The sequence below is a fragment of the Bombina bombina genome, chromosome 6 (assembly GCF_027579735.1).
Source record: "Bombina bombina isolate aBomBom1 chromosome 6, aBomBom1.pri, whole genome shotgun sequence".
NCBI lineage: Eukaryota > Metazoa > Chordata > Amphibia > Anura > Bombinatoridae > Bombina > Bombina bombina.
The window spans coordinates 703,069,388-703,095,212 of NC_069504.1; the positions used below are offsets into that span (position 1 = coordinate 703,069,388).

At 40.0% G+C, this 25,825-nt stretch overlaps 1 protein-coding gene across 2 annotated transcripts in view; it reads right to left on the reverse strand.

The window, feature by feature from the left end:
* The window catches only part of HOOK2 (hook microtubule tethering protein 2), a 113,038-nt gene extending 94,818 nt beyond the window's left edge, over window positions 1-18,220 (reverse strand). For both annotated transcript variants that reach the window (XM_053717844.1, XM_053717843.1), the window contains exons 1-8: window positions 17,903-18,220; window positions 16,978-17,063; window positions 16,006-16,078; window positions 14,710-14,760; window positions 13,895-14,027; window positions 3,550-3,617; window positions 1,758-1,820; window positions 89-169 (exon numbers count right to left, since the gene is read on the reverse strand). In XM_053717844.1, coding sequence (XP_053573819.1) covers window positions 89-169; window positions 1,758-1,820; window positions 3,550-3,617; window positions 13,895-14,027; window positions 14,710-14,760; window positions 16,006-16,078; window positions 16,978-17,063; window positions 17,903-17,950 — 603 coding nt within the window. In that variant the 5' untranslated portion in view covers window positions 17,951-18,220. The remainder of the gene's footprint in view (window positions 1-88; window positions 170-1,757; window positions 1,821-3,549; window positions 3,618-13,894; window positions 14,028-14,709; window positions 14,761-16,005; window positions 16,079-16,977; window positions 17,064-17,902) is intronic.
* Window positions 18,221-25,825: the final 7,605 nt, after the last annotated feature.

Here is a 25,825-nt window from a genome sequence, read left to right on the forward strand (position 1 = left end):
GGAGGGATTTACCGCTTCAGAGAAACCAGTTAGCCAACAGGGAACACCAGTAAGATCAGCACACCCTGTCATGGTTATATAGACATACCTGCTGTTCTAAGTCATGGCAGCGTTGCATGAGCTCACTTTTTTCATCCGTATCTTCGCTTATGAAGTAATATTTGCGAGACTGGGAAAATAAAAAAAGTCAGAAAACATGTTTATTTTTTCCAAAAAATGGGATGAAAAAAAAAAATGTAGACTAAAAGCAGGGGAAGAATTATGTGATAAGGGAAAATAAAATGTGCAACACTATGCACAAGTGACTTGCAAAACTGGAGAGGATCAGTGTTTGTATGAAAGTTCATGTCCACAAATTTTTTTTAAAATATCAAAGCACTTTGATGTCTAAGAACTAAATTAGACTTATTATTTTGTGCGTGCTCACACCTACCTTGTGCACAAAACCCTAGGTATACTTAAAGGGACACTGAACCCAATTTTTTTATTTTGTGATTCAGATAGAGCATGCAATTTTAAACAACTTTCTAATTTACTACTATTAGCAACTTTTCTTCGTTCTCTTGCAATCTTTATTTGAAAAAGAAGGCATCTAAGCTAAGGAACCAGCCAATTTTTGGTTGAGAACCCTGGGCAGCACTTGTTTATTGGTGGTTGAATTTATCCACCAATCAGCAAGAACCACCCAGGTTGTTCCCCAAAAATGGGCCAGCATCTAAACTTACATTCTTGCTTTTCAAATAAAAAAGATACCATGAGAATGAAGAATTTTTTTTTATAATAGGAGTAAATTAGAAAGTTGCTTAAAATTGCATGCTCTATCTGAATCATGAAAGAAAAAAAAAGTGTTGTTTGTTACAAAAAAACAACAACTTTATTTCACTTGTAAAATACTTTATATTGCCCCATTATCCTGCAATTAAAATTTTAATTAATTGTGTTTGTTTTTACATTTTCTGCAAGAATCGGAATGGCATATCCTGCACTACAAAATACTAACCCAGCTACATTCTACACATTGATTGCTTAATTACCATAATAGATAATTATATTTATGTCCATGGATTGCAAAACAATTTAAACGGTGCTAAAAAAAGACGACAGCTAAGGGATTTCAAAACACTTTTATACAGACCTTTTGTCTTGTAAATTATTGTGATATGTTTAGCCCTTGCTATGAATATTTAAGGGGGGGGGGAAAGACTTGAGTGCTGCTTACCTTGCCTCCTTTGCTGTGGCTAATCAGGGACAACTTTAAACGAGCCCATGCACATATCAAGCACTTACTGTGTACCGTTTAGGAGGGTCAGAGTTCGTTTTTTTATGGTATGTTCTCCAGTATCTCTGGGGCAGTGGGAAAACTACAATTTCCATATTTAAAAGGGACACTAAACAACTCTTCTTGTTGTGTAAAATGTGTACTTTTTGGCCAGAGAGGCCAAAAAGTAAAATCTGCAACCTAGGTTTTCAAAGTGCTTCAAATGATCTAAATCAGACATTTTTTATTTTGCAGTATTTATTATAGAATTTGCCTTTTTACTTCACTAGGGAGCGCAAGACAAGTGATTTTGTATTGTTTTTTTAATACACAAAAGCAAAAAGGTGGTTGATGTCTTGTTAAAGGGACAGGAAATGCAGGCAAAAAAATAATAGCACATAATATCTATCTTTTTTATTACAAAAAATAGAGCTTCAAAAATCACAGAAAGGCTGCAGTGACCACCAGAGCCACTACAGCACAATACAGAAACACTCACTTGGCTGTCATAGTTTCCATAGTGGTCACTAGTCACAGTATCCGCAGGGTCCTTGCTTAATAGCTGCAAAGAGAGATGGGGGTTAGAAAGCAAAACACAAACCTAAGCCAGCATGTACGTGACACACAGACAGGCGTGATAGCATTATAGCAACCATTATGTGATTATGATACATTGTCTAAAACTATCACAATACTTTTATTGAGAAATTGCTGGTTGTTCATAATATACTGTATACAAGAGAGGCTTCCCATACAGCTGCTAGTCCCACAGGATTGCATTTAATGGTTCCCGATTAGCTAATGCCTGGATAAATTATGCTCAGAATAATTACCATTTATAAACAGTATTTTTTTTAAATCAATTTTCAAAAGATAGTATCGAAATTAGTGACTTTTTTATTACTATTTTTGGACAGTAAATACCTTGTAATTTCAACATTTTTCTGTGGTATTCCTATACATTAACATATCAGCAGAATGCAAACTTTCAAAGCTAACCCTGTTACATATATTTCCCTAATTGGCTTTAAAGGGATAGTAAAGACCAAATAAAACTTTCATCATTCAGACAGGGCATAACATTTTTAACAACTTTCTAATTTACTTTATCATCAAATTTGCTTTGTTCTCTTGTTATTCTTAGTTAAAAGCTAATACTAGGTAGGCTCATATGCCAATTTCTAAGCCCTTGAAGGCCACCTCTAATTTGAATGCATTTGACATTTCTTCACAGCTATAGGGCGTTAGTGCATGTATTTCAGATAGATAACATTGTGCACATGCATGTGAAGTTATTTAAGAGTCAGCACTAATTACCTGAAATGCAAGTCTGAGATAAGGAGGCAGTCAGCAGAAGCTTAGATACAAGGTAATTACAGAGGTAACAAGTATATTTCTATAATAGTGTTGGTTATGTAAAACTGGGGAATGGTAAATAAAGAGATTATCTATCTTTTTAAATAATAACATTTTTGGTGTTTACTATCCCTTTAACTGATAACTGCAAAACAATGCACTTTACACTAACATAATGACTGTTAGCCTTGTCAGCTGCAGACTCAAGAACAGATTGGCAGATTCAAATAAAGTCAATAGTGCATGTAGTTTGGCTATTGAAAAGCAATTGCAGCAATATTAACTTACTTAAAAAAAATGCAGTTTAGACTTGGCTACCTGACCATCTATCTGCCTATATGAGCTTGTTGGACATCCAATTCCAAAACCATTGACATTATTATGGGATTTTCCCCCCACCCTCCATCTGCAACTCTTCTGGGGAAGAAAAAAAACATTAAGTAAAAGATGTTTACATTTAATGTGAAACTAACAGGATGTAGAAGAATCCAATGCTCATACAGAAAAAGCTTTTTTTTGTAATCATATTTTTTGAAAAGAGGCTTTAATACACTTTGAAACATGCTCTTTTAGCTGGAACAGATGTAACTGAGTGCCATGTTCCTTTAAGAGAGAGTCTATTAAAAATGGATGTGACTTAAACGGATGTCTCTTTGCAGAGTAAATCTACTTTTGCTGTCAAATTTGTAAAAGCTCATTCCTGTCCACAGCTGAGGAGGTAGCCAACATGAATACCTTGTTATACAATTAAAAAAAAATCACTTAATTTTTTTAAATTATTTTTTTATTTTCCAAACAATCTTTTTGCCCTTATAATGAAGGAGCTGGGCACTGTATACTCTGAAATAATCAGGCGTAGGTTTAGAATTAATATCACAGTCAGTCTTACAGTCCATTTCCTCAGCTCTGTCACATCACAAGTTGATACCGCTCACCTCCTGTATGGATTCCATCACTGCCTGCTGTACAGACTCCCCCAAGGTCATAATCTGCTGGATGTGCTCTAGATGCATAAAAAGAAAAATTTATGCTTACCTGATAAATTTATTTCTTTTTTGACACGATAAGTCCACGGATCATCTTAATTACTAATGGGATATTCACCTCCTAGTCAGCAGGAGGAGGCAAAGAGCACCACAGCAGAGCTGTTAAATAGCTCCTCCCTTCCCTCCCACTCCAGAAGTTAAGGAAAGAAAGGAAAAGTCAAGGTGCAGAGGTGTCTGAAGTTTACAATAACCCACAACCGGTCTTACAAGAACAGGGCGGGCCGTGGACTCATTGTGTCAAAAAAGAAATAAAATTTATCAGGTAAGCATAAATTTTCTTTTCTTACGCCACGATGAGTCCACGGATCATCTTAATTACTAACGGAATTCAATAACCAAGCTAGAGTACACAGATGATACGGGAGGGACAAGACAGGGAACCTAAACGGAAGGCACCACTGCTTGAAGAACCTTTCTCCCAAAAAAACGGCCTCAGCCAAAGCAAAAAGGTAAAACTTTAAAGCACGGACCACGTCCAAATTGTGCAGAAGTCGTTCCTTCTGAAAGAAGGATTAGGACACAAGGAAAGAACAACAATCTCCTGATTAATGTTCCGATCGGAAACAACCTTAGGAAGAAATCCTAATATAGTACGTAAAACTACCTTATCCGAATGGAAAATAAGGTAAGGAGACTCATACTGCAATGCCCAGAGCTCCGACACTCTACGAGCAGAAGAAATAAGAAATACAACTTTCCAAGATAACCACTTAATACCAAAACTAAGCCCCTTGAAGAACTAAATTCAGACTCCATGGGGGAGTAACTGATTTGAACACAGGCCTGATTCTGACCAAGGCCTGACAAAATGATTGTACATCTGGGACATCCGCCAGACGTTTGTGTAACAAAAATAGATAAAGCCGAGATTTGAACCTCTAGATCAAATTTATAGAACTTTGAAAAAGTGTGATGAAGATAGGACCAAGTTGCAGCCTTGCAAATCTGTTCCACAGAAGCTTCATTCTTCAATGCCCATGAGAAAAACAATGGTCTACGTGGAATAAGCCGTAACTCTCTCCGGAGGCTGCTGTCCAGCAGTCTCATAAGCAAAACGTATGAAACTCTACAATGTAGATAAACCCTTTCTCCAAACCGTCTTGGAGAAAAGACAAAATTCTAGGAATCGTAAGTCTACTCCATGAGTAGCCTTTGGATTCACACCAATAGAGATATATACGCCCTGATGGTAAGTCCTTCTAGATACAGGCTTACGAGCCTGAATCATGGTCTCTATGACCGAGTCAGAAAAACCCTGCTTGGATAAAATTAAGCGTTCCATCTCCGAGCAGACAGCTTCAGAGAAAACTAGATTTTGGTGAAGGAAGGACCCTCAAATTAGAAGGTCCTTCCTTAACGGAAGTCTCCAAGGTGGCAATGACATGTCCACCAGATCAGCATACCAATTCCTGCGAGGCCAAGCAGGTGCAATGAGAATCACAGATGGCCTTTCCTACTTGCTTCGAGCAATAACCCGAAGAAGGAAAGCAAACAGATGAAAGAGATATGCTAGACTGAAGGTCCAAGGAACCGCCAGGGCATCCATCAGTTCCGCCTGGGGGTCCCTGGATCTCGACCCGTATCACGGGAGCTTGGCATTCTGTCGATGCCAAGAGATCCAATTCCGGCTGACCCCACTTGAGAATCAGGCTGGAGAACACTTCCAGATGGAGTTATGTTGTCCTACTAGAACCTGATAGACTGGACCGAGGCTAACTGAGGTCAGGCCGGAAGAGCGTTGAAGATCGCTCTCAGTTCCAGGATGTTTATAGGAAGAACTGAGCCCAAACTCCTTGCACCTTTAGGGAACCCCTGACTGCTCCCTACCCTAGAAGGCTGGCAACTGTTGTCACAATCAACCAAGATGGTCTGCGAAAGCAGGATCCCTGGGAGAAATGATCCATAGACAACCGCCATTAAGGAGAATCCCTTGTCTCCTACCCAGTAGTATTCGAGGAGACAAATCCGTCTAATCTTCCATAGCCTGAACATGCTTAACTGTAGAGGTCTGAGGTGGGAACCAAGCAATCGGGATGATGTACATTGCCACCACCAGCAGCCCGATTACCGCCCTGCACTGGGCCACTGATGGCCGAGGAATGGACTGAAGCTCTAGACAAGTATCGATAATCTTTGATTTCATGACTTCTGTCAGAAAAATCTTCATTGATAGGGAAACTGTTATAATTCCCAAGAAAGTTACTCTTGTATTAGGGACTAAGGAACTCTTTTCCAATTTTACCTTCCACCCATGATATCGCCGGAAGGATAACAATGTCCGTGTGTGGATCTTGCTTGATGTAAGAATAGCGCCTGGACTGTGATGTCGTCCAGATAGGACACCACTGCAATGTCCGTTAACCGAAGCACCTCTAACAGCGATCCCCGAACCTTTGTGAAAATTCTGGGAGCTGTGGCAAGACCGAATGGAGGAGCCACGGTTGGAAGAGTTTGTCTAGAAAGGCAAATTTTAGGAACTAGTGATGATCCCTATAAATGGGAACATGCAGGTACGCGTCCTTTAAAACCACTGTTGTCATAAACTGACCCTCTTTGATCAAAGGGAGAATGGAACGGATAGTTTCCATCCAGAAGGACGGTACTTTAAGAAATTTGTTTAGACTCTTAAGATCTAAAATTGGCCTGAAAGTTCCCTCTTCTTTGGGAACCACAAACAGATTTGAATAAAATCCAGACCCTATTCCTGTATCGGAATAGGAACAATCACTCCCAGGTCGGAGAGGTCTCCTACACAGTGTAAGAACGCTTCTCTTGTTTGTATCCCTGGGACACTATTTCTATTGCCCGGGGACCCTGAACATCTCGAACCTGAGCGAAGAAGAAAAGTCTTCCCCCTACAAGATCCGGTCCCGGATCGGTAGCAGGCCATTCATGCTGTCTTCGGTTCAATAGCAGGTTTCTTGGATTGTTTTCCCTTATTCCAAGACTGATTGTGTCTCCATAAAGGAATTAACTGTTCCTGCCTGGAGGCGGAAAAGGAAGAATTTCACTTGAAATCTTGAAAGGAACGAAAAATACTCTGTCGTCCTCTTTGTTTGTTTCACTTATCCTGAGGGAGAAGATGTCCTTTACCTCCCGAGATATCAGAGATAATTTCCGTCAAGCCAGGTCCAAACAAGGTCTTCCCCTTGTAAGGAATTGCTAAAAGCTTAGACTTAGAGGTCACATCCGCAGACCAAGGTTTTAACCCTAAGGCTTTACAAGCTAGAATAGAGAAACCTGAAATGTTTACTCCCAGTTTAATAACTTGAAGGGAAATATCCGTAATAAAGGAATTAGTTAAATAAAATACTTTATCATATCCTGGATTTCATCCAGGGAAATTTCTGTCCTGATAGCATCAGACAATGTATCAAACCAATATGCCGCCACACTAGAGACGGTAGCAATGCACACAACTGGCTGTCATTGTGAGCCCTGATGTACATACATCCTTTTGAGTAATCTTGTCCATAGGATCTTTGAAAGAGCAACTATCCTCTATAGGAACAGTAGTTCTCTTAGCCAAGGAGTAAAAGGTTCCTTCCACCTTGGGGACTGTTTGCCAAGCCCCCTTAACAGAGTCGGCTATGGGAAACATCTTCCAGTCCTTAGCAATGATCTCAGAAGCTCGGTCTGGTACCGGAAACACGCCTATCGAGGAAGAAACCTCAAAATATTTGTTCCGCTTACTGGACTTCTTAGGAACAACTGTCATCCAAGTAGCTAAAACCTCCTTAAGTAACAGACGGAGGTGATCTAGCTAAAACCTGAAAGACACACCTTCAGTGTCAGCAAGATGTATTACACTGGCAGAATCTGAAATTTTCACCTTCAGATGCTACTATGGTATCCTCCTCCTCAGGCTTCTGGGAGGGGTCCTCTGAAATAGCAACAACTGCGTCAGAAACCTCGCTTACTGAATATCTGATTTTCCTCGTACTCTAACTCCAACGGGAGTTTGAGAGGAAGTGCAGGGCACTGCATGTAAGGGCGGTAAACTCTGGGACGTTTGAGAACAAAGCTGCGTTATATATTGAGCATTCCTGAACAACGTCTTTGTTAGAAAATGTTGGCTCAGAACAAAGTTTATCCCTGTATCTTAAAGTTCCTTCAATACCAGATGAACAGAAAAAAAAAAAAAAAAAAAAAAAAAAAAAAGGGATTAGTGGTTCCACATTGGCATTAAGTCATATTGAGGAAGTGACACATTGTAAAACCTCTAGGTCCATTTCTAACATTAAACTGAAACAATTTAATAATCCAAAGATACATTTTTATTAGAAGTGCCAAAAAAAAAAAAAAAAAAAAAAAAAAAAAAAAAAAAAGTTACTGTCTCTTTAAATAATAAAAGTAACTTTTTTACTTGAAAAACGTCTAAGTCTTATTGTGCAATAATAATTTTAAAAATAAGCGTATCAACACCCCTACACATCAGCAGCACTTCTTCAGAGGTGCCTATGTCCTCTGAGCAGGAATCAAGTAAAACTGACTCCTTGCACAGATGATCTCTGGAGTAGGTACGCAGAAAGTTTCACTAGGAAAATATGCGCATGCGTAGAATCCAGTTACCCTGAAGCGGAGTAAAAAAAGGGCACGCAATTACTCTACGCCCATCATGGGCGTGGTCAAGGAAATCTCCCGGTTGGCTCTAAAATTACAAACCCGCCGGGAGATGTGAAACCAACTATGTCAGTAAAAATAAGCCCCAGTGCCTGCAGAAACGCTGCTCAATGTCCCCTATACCTAAAGGGAGCCATGAATAAAGTAAATAAAGTGCCCTTTATTTCTGAGACTCCGTTGCTACAACGCTGCCCAAATGTCCCCTATGCCTAATGGGAGACTATGATAATAATAATGAGGCTTGTCTCATGTACAAAATAAATAAAGTGCTCTTTATTTGTGAGACACCATTTTCTTAAAGCCCCAGTGCCTGCTGCAAAGCTGCCCAAATGTCCCCTATGCCTAAGGGGAGACTATGAGAATAATGAGGCTTGTCTCATGTACATAATAAATAAAGTGCTCTTTATTTCTGAGATACCATTTCCTTTAAGACCCAGTGCCTGCTGCAATGCTGCCCAAATGTCCCCTATGCCTAAGGGGAGACTATAAAAATAATAATGAGGCTTGTAAATAAATAAAGTGCCCTCCTTTATTTCTGAGACTCCATTTTCCCCCAGATAAAAAAAAAGTCAGCACTTACCTCATATGCTGCCTGACAGCAAGGCAGATTCCAGGTTTGAGAGGTCCTATCCCTCACATGGACCTGTGAATGAAGAGAAAGTCCCGAGTTAGAATCTCTCAGGTTTTCCAGAGGCAGGGCAGCATCAATATATGGGAGGCGCAGTGAGAATTATGTCCCACAAGTTCCCATTGCTCTAAAGCCACCAATGCTCTACTGAAGAGACTGATATGGACTACGGCTACACCCTAGAACAAAGCAGCACAGTCTTGCACTACTTTAAAAATAATAAACTCTTGATTGAAGAATTTATACTAACACCTCACTTTACCACTTCCTATCACTAACATAGTTAAAGAGAATGACTGGGGTGGGAGGGAAGGGAGGAGCTATTTAACAGCTCTGCTGTAGTGCTCTTTGCCTCCTCTTGCTGACTAGGAGGTGAATATCCCATTAGTAATTAAGATGATCCGTGGACTCATCGTGTCATAAAAAAAGAAAGAAAATTAAAAAAAAAAAAAAAAACACACCACACACTACTAAAATATAAAGCTGATCAAGTAAGAATTATAACTTGTCTAACCATCATGCTTCAAAAAAATATAACCACAAAAACAACTGCATTAAAGTAAAAGTCAACCCTAGCGTTTTTGAAACACTAGGATTAACTATTGAAACAAATAAAAGGGGACTTTCATTCATGAAGTATAAGATACTTAATGTAGAAAGATCCTTTGTTTAAATCGATCACCGTTGTTAGCTGCTACAGCAGCCTACGGCAAAAAAATGTTTTGCTAAGAGGTGACGTTTTCACCTCTTAGCCAATAGCCGTGCGGTAAATCTGGCTCCCAAGGGTGCCAAGCCGGATTTACCGCACGGCTATTGGCTAAGAGGTGAAAAAGTCACCTCTCAAGTCAAACAGTGATATGCTTTAGGCTGCATGAGCAGCTAAGAACGGCAATCGCTTGAAACAAATAAAGGATCTTTCTACATGAAGTATCTTATACTTCATGAATGAAAGTCCCCTTTTATTTGTTTCAATAGTTAATCCTAGCGTTTCAAAAACGCTAGGATTGACTTTCACTTTAAACATATAGAAGTAAGGCCAAAATTTAAAAAAGTTTCATGAATTAAAGAGAATGCAATTTCAAAACAACTTTCCAATTTACTTCTATTATCCAATATGCTTTGTTCTCTTGGTATTCTGGGTTTTTTTTATAAAAAAAAAAAGCATACCTAGACAGGCTCAGGGGCATAAATGCACTGCTGTGAATTTGTGGATGCACATATATGCCTCGTCACTGGTTCACCTGAAGTGTTCAGCTAGCTTCCAGTAGAGCAACGCTGCTCTTTCAACAAAGGATACCAAAAGAACAAAACAAATGAGAACACAAGTAAAATAAAATAGAATTCTACACCTAGCCACCAGGAGGAGGCAAAGACACCTTACCTGAGTTTAAAGGGACACTGAAGCCAAAAATTTTCTTTTGTGATTCAGATAGAGCAGCAATTTTAAGCAACTTTATAATTTACTCCTATTATCACATTTTCTTCATTCTCTTGGTATCTTGATTTGAAATGCAAGAATGTAAGTTTAGAGCCGGACCATTTTTGGTGAACAACCTGGGTTGTTCTTGCTGATTAGTGGATAAATTAATCCACCAATGAACAAGTGCTGTCCAGGGTACTGAACCAAACAAATAGCTTAGATGCCTTCTTTTTCAAATAAAGATAGCAAAAGAACAAAGAAAAATTGATAATAGCAGTTAATTAGAAAGTTGCTTAAAATTGCATGCTCTTTCTGAATCATGAAAGAAAATATTTGGGTTCAGTGTCCTTTTAATATAGACCAGACCGTAGGGTAAAAAGGTGCAAACTAAGACTGCCGCTGTCATGCACTACATCTGTTGGGTGGGTTCGTGGACTCAATAGCAAGAAAGAAATTAAAATTTCTTAGGTAAGAATACATTTGGTTTTCTTTCTAATGGTAATGAGAGTCCACAATCCTTACACTTAGGAACCAATAACCAAACTGAGAAGTCTACAAATGTAATGGGGGGAAAAAGAAAGGTTAAGCAGGCACCTAAACCCTAGTCACCACCACCCTAAGACCCTTCCTTCCAAAAGCAACCTCCACTGAAGCAAACATCAAAATGATAGAACTTAGTAAAAGAGTGCAGGAAAGACCAAGTCACAGCCTTGCAAATTTGTGAAAATTGTGGCCTCATTCTTGAACGTCCAAGAAGTAGCAACTGAACTGGTGGAATGAGCAGTAATTCTGATTGGCGGATCTTGACCAGCTTCCAAGTAAGCCCTGTGAATCATGCTCTTCAACCAAAAGGATAAGGACACAGCCGTGGCCTTCTGACCCTTACCAGAATATAAGACAAATAGACTAGACGATTGACGAAACTCCTTAGCAGCCTGAAGATAACATTTTAATGCCCTCACTACATCTAGATTATGTAAAAATCTCTCCTGTGGAGACTTTGGATTAGGAAACAAAGAAGGGACTCTGATTTGCAAGGCCATGCCTGAGCTAGAATAGTAGCTGACACACGTTCCCGCTTGAGCCGCGCCACCACTTGTGGATGGAGAAAACGAACATTAGATTGTACTGCCAGGGAGCGGTTAACTTGTTTATCAACTCAGCTTGAGCATCTCTCGACCTCGAGCCATACCTTGGTAATTTGTGATTTAGGCGTGAAGCCATGAGATCTCTCTGGCATCCCCCACTGTTCCAACACACTATTGAAAACCTCCTGATTGAGTGACCACTTGCCCAAGTGAAGGGTCTGACGACTCAAGAAATCTGCTTACCAATTCTTTACTCCTGGGATGTGAATGGGTAAAAAGTTTTACTGATAAGTTTCCGCTCAGGACAGAATGTGAGACACTTCCTGCATTGCTAAGGAACTCCTTGTTCCTCCCTAGTGATTGATGTACGCCACCGTCGTAATATTGTCCGATTGGAAACAGATCAAAGAAGTGGCCACGCTTGTAGAGCATTGAAAATCGCCATGAGTTCTAAAACATTGATTGGTAATTGAATGAAGAAGAGTACCCAAAATCTTTGTAAAGATTCTGGGAGCAGTAGCCACCCCAAAGGGGAGAGCTAGGAATTGGTAATGCTTGTTCAAAAACGCAAACTGTAGATACCAAACAGTGTTAGGTTTCCAGGTAGTTTTGTATGTTTATGATATCTGGGCAGAGGTAGACCTCCGATTCTTGTTCTGCCAAATGGGATTAAAAAAAATCCACCCAATTTTCCTTTTTTCCTGGACTTCTTGTACTGTGGTAAAAAGGCACATTTACCACCTGTCACTGTAGAAATAATGGAGTCCAATCATGGACCAAAAAAACTCAATCTAGACTTGGAAACCATGTCCACCGACCAGGATTTAAGCCAAAGAGCTCTTCTACAAAGAACCGCTAAAGCAGGATTTTTAGTATTAATGCTAACAATCTGTATGATTGCATCATATATAAAAGAATTAGTAGTCATCTAAGCTTGAATTTTATCTTGCATTCCAATGTTTCCAAAAATTGTTAAATTACTAGCATAACCGTATTAAAACATTAGCCCAGATCCGGTAGAGCATCTCACCCCCTCCAAACTATACACCATGTGAGACTTGCAGAATCGTTCACCAACTGGATCTGTGTTCGAAGTGTACTGCCGTGCACTACGCTCCAGAAGGGAGGTACTCACATGAAAGCGCGCTCAGACATGCCAAAACTGACCGGTCACTCCTCCAATGACAAATGCCTGATAACGAACCACTTCTAAAGCAGAACACTGAGAAACCAATGGAGAAAGGGAGACTGCCCATTAAAAAATAAAGTGTCCACCACACACACTTGTAAAGTTGTCCAAGCACATAAAAACATAGCTCCAAAGACCTGTGCGTCCATTTGCTAGATCCAGCACTGCTGGATTAAATGCTTGAGAAATAGGCAAACCAATCATACCGCTCTGACAGCCTAAGGGACCCCAAAGCTTGTACTCATATAGCAATTTTTAGAACTGGAGGATTGGGAACTTCCCAGCGACATCCAAAGGCTGGTTTGAGTAAGAACTTCACTCAGAAGGATTATATTGTACCAGTAACAACATCTTGCTCCTCTCTTCAGGGAACTATCCACTGAGGGTAATCCAGTATAAGAAATAAAATTAAAAAAACAAAACCACCACCACACCTCTCTTGATACCTGATCCATGATGAGGCAAAGAACTACAAGGGATATATATTTAGCTCTGGTAGGGTGGTGTCTTTGCCTCCTCCTGGTGGCCAGGTGTTGAATTCCCAAGTGTAAGGATCGTGGACCGTCACTACCATTAGAAAGTGATGATAAATGAAAGGTTCATACAAAATGGTACAATCCAAACTATATCTACTCTATATCTCTCTCTACATCCATTCCCTCATGTATATTTTTATTTTCTCTCTCTCATTTTTTAATGCTTACATTTTACAAGAAATCTTGTTTCTGGTTGTGTCAGAAAAAAAAATGTTTCCCTCCGCCCCCTTCTTTTATTTACTACAGTGACATATAGAGTGGGTGAGAACACTCTATATGAAGTAGATGCCGCATGGAAGAGTCATTTGACCAGTAAAGCGTATGCATTGAAGCTGTGAGAAATGCTTACACATTAGAAATAAAGAGCTGTATAGCTACATTTATGATTGGTTGCCAGACTAAACGTCATCAGTAGAGGAAGAAAAAAAAAATAGTTACCGAGCGGGGCAGGCAGAAGATTGTGAGCATTGTAAGAAAATTACCAATATCATCAACTATTTAGAGGTAAATTTATAAACATGACAGAATGACAAACGTTTTAAAGCAAAAAAAGTTTCTATTAGGAAAATATCACTATCATCACTATTATAAAGCTGATCAGGATTGATACAAGACACCGTCCTTATGAACCTCTAGAAACCCTGTATCAAGAATATTGCTAGAATGCATTTTTCTGACATAATGTCCCATTTAGCTTGATATCAGTTCATTCAAACACAATTTTATTCTTACAAACAATGATTCACTCACCTTCCTTTTTATCACAGCTGATGGCACATCCTAGCACCAGTTGCACCATCTTTCTCAATTCCAAAGTATTTGAAAATTCCCCAATAAGAGCAACGTCTGGGATGTGGTCATCAGAAACTGGATGAGCCAATACCTAGATTAAAAAAAAAAATACAACATATTCCCCATATATAGCTCTGTATCTGGTATTTAACTTTAATGTTACATTTCCTTTTATCTGTCTATCATATTTAGCTTACAGACGTTTTCATGTATTACACCTATGTTAAAGGGACATAACAAAAAAAAAAAAAAAAAAACATTTAAAAGAAATGGTTTCATGATTCAGATAGAGAAATTAAAAAAAAAAAAAAAAAATGTTCTTCCAATTGACTTATATTATCAAATGTACTTTGTTCTTGTGGTATCCTTTGTTGAAAAGCTGTTAGGAAGGTGTAGGCGTGTGCACATGACTGGAGCAATATATGACAGCAATTTTATAACATTAGGTGGCAACAGTGTTCCCTGTCATGTACTGCTCCAGAAATGTGCACGCTACCTATCTTGATATTTCTTTAACAATGAATATGACAAGAACAAAGCAAATCTGCTAAAATTTGTATGCTCTGTCTGAATCACAAAAGAAAGAAAGTTTTGTGTCTCTTTAGGCATTTCATGACCTCTGTATATAATGCTAATGCCCTTGCAGATATATAATTAATACTCTAACCCTCTGCTTCACATCACCTGGCTAACACCATCAGCTCCCTTCTCTGTAAATCTAACTTTAAAGACCACAATGAGTGGCTTGTGTTCAGATAGTAAGATATACTCACATCCTGGTAATACTCCAGCACACTTTGCAAAATTCTTTTCAGATTGCTGACCTGAAAAACATAGGAACACAGACACTGATTACAGATAACCATATGGTCATTTTTCCACAAAAGTATGGCACAGAAATATATTAGAGAGACAGATATGTAGATGTGACGAGCTTAGGTATGTAAAGCCTGTCATGTAACTTTAGCTTTTAGGACTGGAAAATCCACAATTTTTAAACAAATTACAGAAACAGGGGCAAAATAAATAATGAAAGTATAATGCAAAAGTAATTTTACTATGCATAATTAAGCATTTGTATTACAATCTAAAAGTGTTTACTGTCCCTTTAACAGGTTTGAGTTCAACTTAAAGGAATATAAACCCACAATTTTTGTTTCACAATTAAGATAGAGCATACAATACAAAACAACTTTACAATTTACTTGTAATACTTAAAGGGACATTCAACCCATTTGTTTCTCTCATTCAGATAGAGAACAATTTTAAACAACATTCCAAATTACTTCTATTATCTAATTTGCTTCATTCTTTAGATATCCTTTGTTGAAGAAATAGCAATGCACATGCCTCAGCCAATCACACGAGGCATCTATGTGCAGCCACCTACCATCTAGATATGCTTTTCAGCAAAGAATATCAAGAGAATGAAGCAAATTATACAATAGAAGTAAATTAGAAAGTTGTTTAAAATGACATGCTCATTCTAAATCATGGAAGAAAAAAAAAAATTGTGTTTTATGTCCCTTTAATTCACTTTGTTCTCTTGGTATTCTTTGCTTAAATATATACCTAGGTAGGCTCAAGAGCAGCAATGTACTGCTGGGAGCTAGCTGCTAACTGGTTGTGTTCCACATACAGTATATGCCTCTTATTATTGGCTGACCCAATGTTCTCAGCTAGTTCCCAGAACTGCAATATTTGATAATGGAAGTGAAATGGAAAGTTGTTTAAAATTGCATTCTCTGTCTGACTCATGAAAGAAAACAATTTGCGTTTCATGCCCCTTTGAGCGAGTACCATCCACTGATCATTTCATTAGCGTTATTGTTCACATAAGAATAGACAACAACAAAAATATTTTTCATTTTGTGTTTTTGTTTTTTCTATTCTTATGTGAACAATAATGGCAACATATTAAAATTTGACAATATAAATTAATTGGAAATTATTATTATTTTTTAAATCGTATGCTCTGAATCACAAAACACATTTTTTGGGGTTTCATATCCCTTTAAGATTAAGAAGAATTTCATGGTATGTGGTAAGGACGAAAGAGTCATGCATACCTTCAGTCTCCAATTCTCTGCTGTATCCAGCTTTATCCTCATGAGCCATGCATCATTAAACCAAGATGGGTCTCTAAAAGAAAAGGAAAAGTGCATTAGAAGAGGAGTAAAAATAGAAAGAAACAAAAATACAGCTAACTAAAGGGACATGAAACCCAAATATTTTCTTTCATGATTTAGAAAAAGAAAGCAATTCTTTAACAACTTCCCAATTTACTTCTATTATTTAAATTGCTTCATTCTCTTGATATAATTTGTTGAAAAGCACATCTAAATAGGCTCTGTAGTTGCCGATTGGTGGCTGCACATAGATGCCTCGTATGATTGGCTCACCCATGTGCATTGCTTTTTCTTTAACAAAGGATATCTTTAGAATGAAGCGAATTAAAGTGAATGTCCACTTTCATGATAAAGTGCCCGCTTTTTAAAAATAACTATTAAAAACATGGGCACTTTCATTCATGAAAGTTTACATTGCACCGGATTTTACAAATACTTACCTTCTTCTCCTGAAACACGGGTTGCTGATCCCACACCTGCAGCTCCTCTGTACTTCGTCAGCAATGATGAAACCGGCTCTCTCCAATCAAGGCTTCCCCCCCAGGAGCGTTCACCTGGTGAGGCCACGCCGTGATTGGAGGAAGCCGGTTTCGTCATTGTTGTGCAAGTACAGCTGGAAGAAGCAGGCGGGGGAAATCTGTGATCCATCCGGCTTTTCAGGAGAAAAAGGTAAGTATTTGTAAAATCCGGTGCAATGTAAACTTTCATGAATGAAAGTGCCCCTGTTTTTAATAGTTTTTTTTAAAACCCGGGCACTTTATCATGAAAGTTGACATTCACTTTAAATAATAGAAGTAAATTGTAATGTTGTTTACATTTTTATTCTCCGATTCATGAAAGAAACATTTTGGGTTTCATGCCCCGTTAAGAGTGTGCCCAAATGATATATAGTGTCCTCCTTGCTAAACTTACATTCTATTAAGAACTTGTGCAATTGCAACACCACCTGTCAGATCCTCATACGAGTTGCATGGACCAGAGACCTGGAACGTATGCATCTAAAAAGAAAAATGGTGGAGTTGGTGAAAATTGTTATAGTATTGTGGCACAAAGAGATAATGGAACAGCTAGAAATATAAAACATAATGAGCAATTGGGTTAAACAGCATATTGTAACATCTGCTAAGTGAAAATATCATAAACATGCTGGTCAGTTATATTTTTGCCAACTGACTTTCAAAGAAATACAGGACGACCAGCAGGTGGTCCGGGAAAAAACAAACAAACAAACAGTAGTTATGATTGTGATTTAACCCTCAGGCCTGCAAACTCATGTCAGCCATCTGTTCCTTATGACCCACATTAAACCCAATTTTTTTTCTTTCGTTATTCAGGTACAGAATACAATTTTAAACAACATTGCAATTTACTTATATTATCTCATTTGCTTTATTCTTTAGATATCCCGTGTTGAAGAAATAGCAATGAACATGGGTGAGCCAATCACATGAGGCATCTATGTGCAACCACCAATCAGCAGTTACTGAGCCTATCTAGATATGCTTTTCAGCAAAGGATATCAAGATAATGAAGCACATTAGATAATAGAAGTAAATTAGAAAGTTGTTTAAAATTGCATGCTCTTTCTAAATCATGAAAGAAAACATTTGGGTTTCATGTCCCTTTAAGACCACATTGACTACAACCCCTTAAAACTATATTCCTATAGACGACCTGAAATCAGACCCAAGCCACTGTAATAGCCAGGGCCGTCTTTAATATTGATTGGACCCTGGACAAAAACTTTCTTGGGCCCCACCCCCCACCCCCAAGTTTTCACCCTGTGCGATGTAGCGATATTATTTAACACTACAGTATATACACTTTTATACTTTACCCATGTGAGCAGGGGATCATATAACTCTTGTTTTCTCTTGGCGCTCATGTTTATTGCATAACCAGGTGCTACCACAACCGAACACCGAGGCTCCGTTTTGTAAATATGGGCCAAATACTAATTACAGTGGACCACTTATGTCCCTCGATAGCCGCCGTAGAACATTGAAATTCCTTGCAGATTACGTATTTTTTTAGGCCTCGAGTCTATGAGGAAATTATCCAATCGCTGCATCGCGTTTCATTGTTGCTATGGTATCTCTTCCGTAATAGTTGATTATTTTGCCTCACGACCCCGGAGAAAAAAAAGTGCTTTAGGTGTCCAATGTGTTGCCTGGTAAACAGCGCTCTTGTGACGTGTCCTGTACGTAACCAGTTGACAAGTGCATTCATCTGTGTGTGCACTATGTTACCGTCCTCCTATATATATTTATTTATATATTTTATAACTTGTATTCGTTTACGTATCTCTATCGTCCATCTCTAAAAGTTTAATTTCAAGGCTGTGAAGTTGTTTAAAATTATAATATTAATTAAACAATTTCCAGAAATAATTAAACAAATGATATGTTTTATTCAGAGCATGTAACGTAAAAAACCTTACTAATTTACTTCTGTGATCAAAGTTACTGTGTTCTCTTAGTATCCTTTATATAAAATCAGGTAGGCGGCTCAGCAGAGTGCACAAGTAATTTTGATAGTAGAAGTAAAATGGAAAGTTTAAACAATGTACCATTCCCAAACCCCCACTCTTGATCCAACCATGTATATTTTTTTAACAACTTGGCAGTCATGTTACCCCTTAGCCACCATTAGCATATAAATCAATCATTTTACATCTTTGCATACCCCCCAACTGTCCCAATTTTTGCGGGACAGTCCCAATTTTAGGGGTCTGTCCCGGGTTGCTAGCCACCTGTCCCGCATTGCCCCATGCATTAAAAAAAAAAAAAAAAGCAGCTGGCTTTTCTCTCCCAGGGTTATATACCTTTTAGATTCCTTGTGGAAAGTAATGGTGTGTGGGTTAAGCAGTAGTAGGCAGGCTGTATACCCTCTGACCTCAGGTAATGGTGACCTCTAACCCCTGGTAGTGATGACGTCTAACCCCTGGTGATAATACTAGCATGCCTTGAGTTTTATACGATGAGCAGTGCTAACACCAGGGCAACGAACAGTGGTAGCCTCAGACTGCCAACTAATGTGCTTGCCAACCCCAGGACCCCATACAATTAGTTACAGATACCCATATATGATGTAGTGTGTGTGTCTATCTGTATCTATAAGTGTGTATGTGTGTATCTGCATGTATAAGTGTAAGCTGTGTAGTGTGTGTATCTGTATATATAAGTTTATGCTATGTCGTGTGTGTGTCTGCATGTATAAATGTAAACTATGAAGTGTGTGTATCTGCATGTATAAGTGTATACTATGTAGTGTGTGTATCTGCATGTGTACGTGTATACTATGTAGTGTGTGTGTGTATCTGTATGTATAAGTGTATGCTATGTACTGTGTGTATCTGCCTGTATAAGTGTATGCTATGTAGTGTGTGTGTGTGTGTGTATCTGCATGTATAAGTATATGCTGTGTAGTGTGTGTGTATCTGTATGTATAAGTGTGTGTGTGTCTGCATGTATAAGTGTATGCTGTGTAGTGTGTGTGTGTGCCTCTGCATGTATAGGTGTATGCTGTGTAGTGTGTATCTGTATGTATAAGTGTATGCTATGTAGTGTGTTACTATGCATTTAAAATGCCAGAATCTAAAATATTAATGAGGAAAGCAGTGAGCAGTTTTAACCCCTTAATGACCACAATGTACTCTGTATGTCACTGGTCGTTAAGGGTTTTTTTCAGGACATAATAGCACAAGTCTAGCAAGAACACACTATTAATCCACTCCCTCCAGCAGGATTTGTGGAATAGAGCAGTCTCAACGCTGGTGGCAAGACCACGCTATAAAACAATCAAGTCCCCAAAAAAGGCCAGTGACATACAGGGTACGTCGCTGGTCCTTAAGGGGTTAAGGAATCTATTATTAAATGTCCAATTAAGATATAAATATTTAGCGCTGTCTCTGCAAAGGCTAATTAACCCCTTAATGACCAAGGACGTGCAGGGTACGTCCTCAAAAAAAAGGCAGTTAACGCCTGAGGACGTACCCTGCACGTCCTCGGTGTGGAAAGCAGCTGGAAGCGATCCTGCTCGCTTCCAGCTGTTTTCCGGTTATTGCAGTGATGCCTCGATATGGAGGCATCCTGCAATAACCGTTTTAAACCATCCGGTGCAGAGAGAGCCACTCTGTGGCCCTCTCTGCACCGGAGATCGGTAGCTTACATCGTTGGTGGGTGGGAGCCGGACCGGGAGGCGGGTGGCGGCCATCGATGGCCCTAGTGGTGTGGAGGGGGGCGGGATCGTGGGCGGGGATGCCAGGGGGCGCACATTGACGCGCGCACGTGCACGGGAGGGTGGGGGCGGGCGCGTGCACGGGGAGGGAGCGGGTGGGAACCGCTACACACAGAAAAAAAAGTGTAGCAAAATGGAACAAAATTGCAAACAAAAATAAACAAATTGGATAAAAAAGAAATCCGTTAGGTGGTAGGGGTTGGTCTGTGGGGAGGGGGAAGCTACACTACAGAAAAAACGAGCAAAAAGTAAAAAAAAAACATATTTTTTTGCAAACTGGGTACTGGCAGACAGCTGCCAGTACCCAAGATGGCCCCCAATAAGGCAGAGGGGAGGGTTAGAGATCGGTTTTGGGGGGGATCAGGGAGGTTGGGGGCTAAGGGGGGGATCCTACACAGTAGCATATGTAAATATGCTGACAAAAAAAGTTTATTATTTTTAAAAACCCTTTTATTTTAGTACTGGCATACTTTCTGCCAGTACTTAAGATGGCGGGGACAATTGTGGGGTGGGGGAGGGAAGGGAGCTGTTTGGGAGGGATCAGGAGGTGGGATGTGTCAGGTGGGAGGCTGATCTCTACACTAAAGCTAAAATTAACCCTGCAAGCTCCCTAATTAACCCCTTCACTGCTAGCCATAATACACGTGTGAGGCGCAGCAGCATTTAGCGGCCTTCTAATTACCAGAAAGCAACGCCAAAGTCATATATGTCTGCTATTTCTGAACAAAGGGGATCCCAGAGAAGCATTTACAACCATTTGTGCCATAATTGCACAAGCTGTTTGTAAATGATTTCATTGAGAAACCTAAAATTGTGAAACTTTTTACGTTTTTTTAAATTTGATCGCATTTGGCGGTGAAATGGCGGCATGAAATATACCAAAATGGGCCTAGATCAATACTTGGGGTCGTCTACTACACTACACTAAAGCTAGAATTAACCCTACAAGCTCCCTAAATGCTCCCTAATTAACCCCTTAACTGCTGGGCATAATACACGTGTGGTGCGCAGTGGCATTTAGCGGCCTTCTAATTACCAAAAAGCAACGCCAAAGCCATATATGCCTGCAATTTCTGAACAAAGGGGATCCCAGAGAAGAATTTACAACCATTTATGCCATAATTGCACAAGCTGTTTGTAAATAATTTCAGTGAGAAACTGAAAGTTTGTGAAAAAGTGAACGATTTTTTGTATTTGATCGCATTTGGCGGTGAAATGGTGGTATGAAATATACCAAAATTGACGTAGATCAATACTTTGGGATGTCTACTAAAAAAATATATATACATGTCAAGGGATATTCAGGGATTCCTGAAAGATATTAGTGTTCTAACGTAACTAGCGCTAATTTTGAAAAAAATGGTTTGGAAATAGCAAAGTGCTACTTGTATTTATGGCCCTATAACTTGCAAAAAAAGCAAAGAACATGTAAACATTGGGTATTTCTAAACTCAGGACAAAATTTAGAAACTATTTAGCATGGGTGTTTTTTGGTGGTTGTAGATATGTAACAGATTTTGGGGGTCAAAGTTAGAAAAAGTGTGTTTTTTTCCATTTTTTCCTCATATTTTATAATTTTTTTTATAGTAAATTATAAGATATGATGAAAATAATGGTATCTTTAGAAAGTGCATTTAATGGCGAGAAAAACGGTATATAATATGTGTGGGTACAGTAAATGAGCAAGAGGAAAATTACAGCTAAACACAAACACCGCAAAAATGTAAAAATAGCCTTGGTCCCAAACGGACAGAAAATGGAAAAGTGCTGTGGTCATTAAGGGGTTAAATACAGAGCTCACATAGCTATACCAGTGGTTTGGGTTTGTGTTTGATTTTCTTCCTAAGAGTATTAAAATATATGACTTTATTTAGAATTTTATTTATAGTACTTTTGTCTTATAATTTGTTTTAAGCCCTGCTTCTGCCCACCAGAATTTCAATTTTTTACCGCGGGGGGTCCCTCTTTTGAATTTTGAAATGTTGGGAGGTATGTCTTTGGTTGCCAGTAACCCACCTAAACAGTAGTGATTTGAACCCCTTGATTTCCGCTTACTTGTTTCTGCTTATATTTGTAATGCATTGAGGCATAGGAGGTCCTTATTAGCTTAAACTCAGGAACTTTTAAGTGTCCAGTATTTTTGTGAAGATTTTACTGGACAGCCTGCTAAAATACTAGATTGTCCCATTGAATACTGGAAACCTAGCAACCCTACTCATATGATATCTGACACAAAAAAAGAGCCTACACACTTTTAAATGTGTATGCATAGGTTCGTATTTACTTATATTATCAAATTTACTTAGTTTTCTTTGTATCTTTTGTTTAAAATTAGGTACATAGGTTTATTAGCATGCCTAGAGAACTATATGGCAGCAATTTTGCAAGAATAAATAAAAAGAGAGAAGCGCTCAACCTGGAAACGAACAATAGCATAATAGCTTGTTCTATGGCTAGTTACCACCCAAGAAGCAGCCTCTTTTTGCTCAACATGTGCCTTTCACAGAGAAAAACTTTCCTGAAGCATATCAGTCTGATCCTGACTTCACAGAACAGTCCAGCCACGAATTACCAGGCAATCCTTCTCTGAACGAGAGAAACAGCAAAACCCTAGACGTACGTTTCGGCCAATTGTGGGCCTCGTCAGTGAGGTGCAGCCATATCCCTCTAGGCACACTGAGCAACGGGTCCACGTCTGGATTCCCGCATCACACTTAGGGAGACTTCCCAAAATGTCATAATTTGCATAAATAAAAAGAGAGAAGCGCTCAACCTGGAAACGAACAATAGCATAATAGCTTGTTCTATGGCTAGTTACCAACCAAGAAGCAGCCTCTTTTTGCTCAACATGTGCCTTTCACAGAGAAAAACTTTCCTGAAGCATATCAGTCTGATCCTGACTTCACAGTACAGTCCAGCCCCGAAATACCAGGAAATCCTTCTCTGAACGAGAGAAACAGCAAAACCCCAGACGTACGTTTCGGCCTATTCCCTATTGGGAATCCAGACGTGGACCCGTTGCTCAGTGTGCCTAGAGGGTTATGACTGCACCTCGCTGACGAGGCCCACAATAGGCTGAAACGTACGTCTGGGGTTTTGCTGTTTCCCTTGTTCAGAGAGGGATTGCCTGGTATTTCAGGGCTGGACTGCACTGCTAAGTCAGGATCAGACTGATATGCTACAGGAAAGTTCTTCTCTGTGAAAGGCACATGTTGAGCAAAAAGAGGCTGTTTCTAGGGTGGTAACTAGCCATAGAACAAGCTATTATGCTATTGTTCGTTCCCAGGTTGAGCGCTTCTCTCTTTTAATTTATGCAAATTATGACACATGGGGAAGTCTCCCTAAGTGTGATGCGGAAATCCAAACGTGGACCCATTGCTCAGTGTGCCTAGAGGGTTATGGCTGCACCTCACTGACGAGGCCCACAATAGGCCGAAACATACGTCTGGGGTTTTGCTGTTTCCGTTGTTCAGAGAGGGATTGCCTGGTATTTCGGGGCTGAACTGCACTGCTAAGTCAGGTTCAGACTGATATGCTACAGGAAAATTCTTCTCTGTGAAAGGCACATGTTTAGCAAAAAGAGGCTGCTTCTAGGGTGGTAACTAGCCATAGAACAAGCTATTATGCTACTGTTCGTTCCCATGTTGAGCGCTTCTCTCTTTTAATTTATGCAAATTATGACACTTGGGGAAGTCTCCCTTAGTGTGATGTGGGAATCCAGACGTGGACCCGTTGCTCAGTGTGCCTAGAGGGTTATGGCTGCACCTCACTGACGAGGCCCACAATATGCCGAAACGTACGTCTGGGGTTTTGCTGTTTCCCTTGTTCAGAGAGGGATTGCCTGGTATTTCGGGGCTGGACTGCACTGCTAAGTCAGGATCAGACTGATATGCTACAGGAAAGTTCTTCTCTGTGAAAGGCACATGTTGAGCAAAAAGAGGCTGCTTCTAGGGTGGTAACTAGCCATAGAACAAGCTATTATGCTATTGTTTGTTCCCAGGTTGAGCGCTTCTCTCTTTTAATTTATGCAAATTATGACACTTGGGGAAGTCTCCCTAAGTGTGATGCGGAAATCCAAACGTGGACCCGTTGCTCAGTGTGCCTAGAGGGTTATGACTGCACCTCGCTGACGAGGCCCACAATAGGCTGAAACGTACGTCTGGGGTTTTGCTGTTTCCCTTGTTCAGAGAGGGATTGCCTGGTATTTCAGGGCTGGACTGCACTGCTAAGTCAGGATCAGACTGATATGCTACAGGAAAGTTCTTCTCTGTGAAAGGCACATGTTGAGCAAAAAGAGGCTGCTTCTAGGGTGGTAACTAGCCATAGAACAAGCTATTATGCTATTGTTTGTTCCCAGGTTGAGCGCTTCTCTCTTTTAATTTATGCAAATTATGACACTTGGGGAAGTCTCCCTAAGTGTGATGCGGGAATCCAGACGTGGACCCGTTGCTCAGTGTGCCTAGAGGGTTATGGCTGCACCTCACTGACGAGGCCCACAATAGGCTGAAACGTACGTCTGGGGTTTTGCTGTTTCCCTTGTTCAGAGAGGGATTGCCTGGTATTTCGGGGCTGGACTGCACTGCTAAGTCAGGATCAGACTGATATGCTACAGGAAAGTTCTTCTCTGTGAAAGGCACATGTTGAGCAAAAAGAGGCTGCTTCTAGGGTGGTAACTAGCCATAGAACAAGCTATTATGCTATTGTTTGTTCCCAGGTTGAGCGCTTCTCTCTTTTAATTTATGCAAATTATGACACTTGGGGAAGTCTCCCTAAGTGTGATGCGGGAATCCAGACGTGGACCCGTTGCTCAGTGTGCCTAGAGGGTTATGGCTGCACCTCACTGACGAGGCCCACAATAGGTCGAAACGTACGTCTGGGGTTTTGCTGTTTCCCTTGTTCAGAGAGGGATTGCCTGGTATTTCGGGGCTGGACTGCACTGCTAAGTCAGGATCAGACTGATATGCTACAGGAAAGTTCTTCTCTGTGAAAGGCACATGTTGAGCAAAAAGAGGCTGCTTCTAGGGTGGTAACTAGCCATAGAACAAGCTATTATGCTATTGTTCATTCCCAGGTTGAGCGCTTCTCTCTTTTAATTTATGCAAATTATGACACTTGGGGAAGTCTCCCTAAGTGTAATGCGGGAATCCAGAAGTGGACCCGTTGCTCAGTGTGCCTAGAGGGTTATGGCTGCACCTCACTGACGAGGCCCACAATAGGCCGAAATGATCAGCTGAGGTTGCTTCTCGGGCCTTTGGCTTGGATCAAGTGCAGTTTTCTGTGCTTGGTCTTGGTCTTGGTTTGCTGCCTGGAGACCTGCCCCTTCGGCCTGGGGTCCTTTCCCTTTGGGGTTTGGGCTCCTGCTGCTATTGGGGGGGTGGCTACTCCTTAGGCGTAGAGCAACTGGGTAGTAGGGCCGTCCCCTTGGCCTTGTGGCATCGTCCCTGGACTTCAGCCACATGCTGCTTTTGGGGGGGCGCTCTGAAATCCAGCCTAAAGAGGCAATAGGGCAAATATGGCTACC